The sequence below is a fragment of the Macrosteles quadrilineatus genome, unplaced genomic scaffold (genome assembly GCF_028750875.1).
Source record: "Macrosteles quadrilineatus isolate MER2022 unplaced genomic scaffold, UCM_ALF_1.0 Scaffold_2__2_contigs__length_208266976, whole genome shotgun sequence".
In the NCBI taxonomy this organism is placed as follows: Eukaryota; Metazoa; Arthropoda; class Insecta; order Hemiptera; family Cicadellidae; genus Macrosteles; species Macrosteles quadrilineatus.
In genome coordinates this window covers 179,125,532-179,131,533 of record NW_026542595.1, presented here as the reverse complement: position 1 = coordinate 179,131,533, position 6,002 = coordinate 179,125,532, and the positions used below count along the sequence as shown (strand labels likewise).

The following is a 6,002-nucleotide window of genomic DNA, read 5'->3' as shown; positions in this document are numbered from 1 at the left end:
TTTTTTACCTGATTTCCATAGAGTTTTTACATTCTTTCGCTACACTAAAATTACCTTTTTTCGTTACATGTTTATTACCTGCAAAAATTCATCATTTCATTGTTTACGTTAATAATGTTTAGGCCTACTATCTTGTTTGGATATTGCTAATGTTTTTGAACTAGGCTAGTAGTAGCAATCCGTCAAACTGGTTCAAACAAGCTTTTATCGTAAGAATAAGAAATATTTATTTCCATTGATCTTTATAAAATTATTAGGACACGTCATTTGTTATACATATAGCTACAAGGTGATGCAGTATTTACAGTACCTACAATATATCTAAATTTAAATTGCCACTTACATAAAAATAAAAGCTTTATTTCAACTTACTCTTCCAAATTTAACTCTAGATGATTATTTAATTTCACAACATTCACAACTTAAAATCGTGTTTTTTGTAAAAGGGGTAGACGTTAGACTATAGACTTTTTTAGTGTCTTCTAGGTTGAGTAGTTTGGTGGATTATTTTGCAAAAGATGGAGCCTGATTCCTGAACTTAATTTTAAAGTTATTATATTGCAAGTTATTAATTGTAAAATTGTCTTCAGCCGATCCGTAAGGGGCCGTCCACATATATTACATATCGCTTAAGGAGGGGGGGGGGGTGTTCGACTTAGCGTTACGAGGAGGGGGTAGGGGTTTTCAACATAGCTACGGAAAGGCACTAAAAAATCAAATTTGTCCAAAAGTAGCAAATTGATAAAATTATTTAAAAAACAGTCTTCTTGGTAAAACTAGTTTTTAGTACCAGTTTACATTTTTATTCTTGTTTTTTATAGAACTGTTATTCTAGTTCCAAAAGGTCTCACCAACTCCTAGCTCTGATCTTGCAGTCTTAGTGAGGAGAGGACATAAAAATATGGATTTGGTCATCCTGGGTCAAATATGATAGCAAATAAAATAAATCAGAATTTTGTACAGTTAAATTACTACAAATGTAAATTTTGTTCATAAGTGCTACTATAAAAAGACACTTCACATGATAAGTGTTTAAAAAATGTTTATTATTATACAGTATACAATTAATTGATGTTTTAAAAATGTTTTGTTGTAAACATTGATCTGTTCAAATTAACAGTAAAGTTTGTTCTTAAAATGATTTTTGCTATTGGTGACATTACTACAAAACCAATGTTGAACCATTTTACTTCATGTGAAAATTTCCCCTTGATTTAATAAACCACAACGTTGTTTTAGAAAATATCTGACAGCATTAGGTTACAAAGGATGGGGGTTAGACTTGCGTTATATAGCGTCACATGGGTGAAGGAAGTGGTTTGAAAATTATTACAAAAAATCGCGTTACATACGTAGGTTGGCGGCCCCTAAGGATGACTAAATCTAATCTAATAAGGGTGTGTGTTTTTAACGCTACAGGTTTTATAATTTTCGTAAATGTACTAGAATGCTACGAAATCAAAAGTTAAGTCAAAAGCATTGATTAATGTTTAACTGGTTTGACCGGTATCTGTTGCTATATGACTATGAGTTTCGTAATCAATGCTGAGATATTATCCATTATCTGTTAGTTATTCTATGGAGACAGCAAAGAAGAAGAGTTTTTGTCTGTTTGTTTATTTTCCATCAAACAAAATTAGAATTCAGGGGTTTGAAGTTTGAATCATTAATCGCAGCTATTTCTTTCTTAAGGCTTATTATTTTATAATACAGTGAACTAAAGTTCTAAAAATGTGGTGTACGTTGCTTTTAGTTTTAAATTTGAACCCTCAAATTTCGGCAAGCCTAAGATTAGTGTATTGATCTGATCTTGTGTTTTAAAGCTAACCCGATATTTTCACGGCTAAAATCTTAGTCACTAGTCAGTCCTAAATTTGAATTAGCCGAAGCTGAAGTAAATGGATAGCTACCAAACCTTATGAACCTACCGAATAGACAATAGATTTTTTATTCCTTTAATAAGTCAAGAATCAGAGTGATGGTCCAATCAATTCCTCATTACTGGTAAGTCCTCAACTGTAAGTTATTATCTTTGTCATCCTTAACTAGGCTACAACACAACTTAATTCGTTCACAAAATTTAGGCGGTTGAAGGGGAAGTCCCCCACTACTTTACTTTACTTAACTTACTTTTTTTGCTTGGCCTATAATAAGTTTATATTTGGTGCAAGAGATCTATGTTTTGGCAAACCTAAATCACGTCAAACAGAAACCTTACAAAAACCTCGGCCCTCAGATGAATAGCTCTTAACTTATTTTAAAGGTGGGCTGCACTTTAGTTTACGTTCTACACTCATTTGAATAAAAAATATCGATAATATCATTTATTCGATATATTGATTAATATCGAATGAAATAGTCTATATAACTTACCTATCGATTGATGTGTTCATTAGAATGAGTGTAGGACGTAAACTTAAGTGCAGCCAAAGGTAGGTTGGCAATACTGTAGTGGAGGGGATGATTTCTTTCCCTAAAACCGTCTAAATTTTGTGAACAGAGTATTACAAAACGAGATCTAAGTTAGGGCAAGAACACTGATATCGTGGTGCTAGGCATAGGCCTATTCTCTCGGTTTGACGTTGGGCCTAACTTATTTTACTCTTGGTTAACTTAGCTGCTAGAACATTTAGTGTTGCCTTGGCTAGAAGCACAGTAAACCACTTAGGCCTAAGTTACTCTTATTTTTCATTGGTAAAACTTTGATATCTGACTCCATCTTGGCGTGGGTGATAAGTTATCGTGGTGTTTTCTTTATTTTTATTTTGTGGGTTTCTACGCCAGTTGTATTCTTATGTTTTGAAAGGGAATAGTCCAGACCCTTGTTACTAAGTAACCTAACGTCGACCTTTTTGTTAGATAGCATCTTAAATATTGGCCCAATGACAATGGCATCTGGGTCTGGAAACGATCTTGCTTGGAACTAAACCAGAGTTTTTGTCACTAAGCTTAGGCTATGTAACTTTTTGTAAAATGTTGGTTGCCGTTGGATAAATATGAATTAAAAATAAATCGTTTTATCGATTGTTAATTTACTATCGATATTGAAAGTTTGGGTTTTGGTTAGACTAGGTCTAGTTTTAGTTTGGTTATCTGGTCAAATCAATTTTAAGTTAGACCTAATGTTTGTAAATAAATCCGATGGAGTCCGATATCAAAGTTTTATCTTTTCATTAGCCCTGTTTCGGGTCTATATTACAAGTAATTTCTTATCCAATCCTGACAGTTGTTGGGCTTGGATCAGCTTTATAAAAATAGGCCTACATAAGGCCTTACTTGTAAGTTAAGAAAACACTGATTTGCAAACTTGAACGAGGGAAATTTAATCTAGATTTTATTCCGTAAATGTACAAATTTGAAACGTTGAGTTACAAAGCTGCTTACAGTAAATATAAGAAATGTCTTCCCGTCGAAATATTGTATTGTAAGTTAAGTAGGCTAGAGATTTTTTTTTTTACTTGGCAAGCTTAACTTACCTGAACGAGAAATAAAATAGAATTCTAAAACATGCTCAAGAAATTGGCACATGAAACGCAGAACTTTATACTTGACTCTCAATCTAAAATACCTCTAATTTCCACCGTTAAACTTGAAATCTCTCTCCCTCCCTTCCACGAACTCAAACCTTCCTTGCTTGAAAATGTTAGCCTATCAATGAAGGAAATATTCTAATTTTGTGTGTACAGTAAAATGTTTGTGTTTCATGTGCCAGGATAGTCTTTCCTTTCCCATTCAAACAAGCCTGCCATTGTAGCAAAAATTCCTTAAAACCAAGGCCTTTGCCCTCTCTTATGTATTAAAAATTAACTGCAACTATTGTGTAAGTTAGGTTATTTTAAAAACTTTCTTTTTGGATTTGTTTCTTCATAGAATGTCTCACTAATAGGCCTAATAAGAAGAAATGTCAAGAGCAAGGAGTGTTCCAGCTGATAAGGCTGGTCATGGAATAAAAGTACGAGTGCACAATACTGTGTCTGTTCCGTTGGTCCAACCCAGATCCCCAGACATGATCCCTGCGTTCGCTGGTATTGATAACGGCGATGCAGACAAGTAAGTTTTGTTTCATAAGCTCCCAAAGTTGGCTATGAGAATATCTTTTGATAGCTAGACGTACATATGAATCAACATATAATGATGATGGTAATAAATGATTGATCAGTATCAGTCGATCCAACAATTAAGCCTAATTGTGTGAAACAACATACTGTAGTGTGTGTATAGGAAGTCTTATCTTAGAATGATTTTTATTCCTGGTTATTGCAAGAAAGGGAAATAGTTAATAGTTAATAGTTGGTTTTAAATAGTTAATGTATTTAAATCTATTTAAAACCTGCTTTTGGTGGATGATTTCTCAATTATAATTTTGTACTCTATTCTAAACAATTGTCAAGACAATTTGGATTTTGTTTGACTTGTAGAAGTAATGGGCTACTATTGTTTTTATTTCTTTACCTAACTCACCATGTTAAACTTCCCTATCTCAAGCGTGGTGTATACAACTTCTTTACTTCTCGACTCGAGTGATGTAAAATTGAAAAAAAACTCACTCGGTGATGTAATGAAACCCATTTAAATAGCATTGAGTGCTTAACTTAAAAAATATATCTCTATGGAGCCAACAACGTTCAACGCTAGAAATCAGCTGTGCACTTGAATTTTATTGTTATGTTTTGAAGAATTTTTCTAACCTAGCTTTTGTTTGTAAATTAAACTTAAACACTTATCTTAATTGTTAGAAGATAAGTGAAATGGATATTGAAAAATATTGTTCGTAACCTCCTGCATATTGTCGGGTCAGGTAAAATCTTGAACGTTACACGTTACGCAAGAGCGTGTTTACATCACTTAGGTTATTATGCAACTCGCTTCCGCTCGTTGCACAACATTCACCTGCATGATGTAAAAACGCTCTTACTACACTTGTAAGGTAAATAGCTATTAAAACATTTAATTAAATTGTTTTCAAACTAGCAATTTCAATTTCATTTTTAAAATAAAAAAAATTCACATTACCGTATTGTTTATTTACTTTATGAATAAAAAAACAGTCGTAAGTAAATTAATCAACTCGCTTAATTGGTTATTACGACACTCGTTTTTAAGGTACTTGGCAATGCTCGTGCCTTAAATTTATTCTTGTATCATAAAAACTATGTGATGATTGCGTTTAAACTACTGGTACCACACAAGTTGTTGCACACCTCTATTTAAAAAATTCTGTTTTTGTAATAGCCGTATGTTTTTTTTTTTTTTTTTTTCAGATCGATGTTAGTTAAAAGGAATAGAAAAATGGGATTTCAAGTTGAAAATCCTTTGTCCAGAAGTAGAAATATTCGGGAAGAGCCGAAGAAACTCAATCGTAGCTCAAAGAAGGTTAGTGGCAATACTCACCTGATATTCATTTCGTCCAAGTAGGAATGTCATTCAAAATGTTAAAGGTTACTAAGTTGTTCACAATGAGTAGCCTAGTGTACAAGCACAACCGTACCGGTACCTAAGTGTACTACACTTTGAGGAATAGCAACCGACCTAAGATTAGCCCTAATTTAAGGAAATTAAGAAAAAATATTATTAGAGAAATGTATTTTAAGACATCAATTATTGTTTTGATTTAAGAATGTGTACCTATTTTTTATTTGGCTTTTGATGCCCTAAAGATTTACTGTACAGCCTACTAATTAATTTTCAATTAACTCATTATTGGACTGTAGTCCGAGACGATACGGAGGAGTGTAACGGCCTGTAGGAAATAATTTAAGTGATTTTTAAGATTCATCATAGGCAGATATTGTGTAAAAACTTATCACAAGAAGTCTAGTTTTGTTTTGATTTTATATAAAAGTTAGAATTGATCCAAACGGATCAGTAACTCGATGGAAAAATATAACTTTTTACTAGACTCTTGATGAATTGTTTATAAGAACCACAGACTTTTGATATTTAAATTTAAATGACAATGTGTTTCAGAATGGAAAAAACTAATTCCTTATTTGGGAAATTTG

At 32.7% G+C, this 6,002-nt stretch overlaps 1 protein-coding gene across 1 annotated transcript in view; it reads left to right on the top strand.

Annotated features, from left to right (window-relative positions):
* Positions 1-1,988: 1,988 nt before the first annotated feature.
* Positions 1,989-6,002, top strand: part of LOC128986271 (uncharacterized) — a 165,881-nt gene continuing 161,867 nt past the window's right edge. Inside the window, exons 1-3 of the mRNA XM_054406542.1 lie at positions 1,989-2,004; positions 3,887-4,050; positions 5,262-5,373. Coding sequence (XP_054262517.1) covers positions 3,902-4,050; positions 5,262-5,373 — 261 coding nt within the window. The 5' untranslated portion in view covers positions 1,989-2,004; positions 3,887-3,901. The remainder of the gene's footprint in view (positions 2,005-3,886; positions 4,051-5,261; positions 5,374-6,002) is intronic.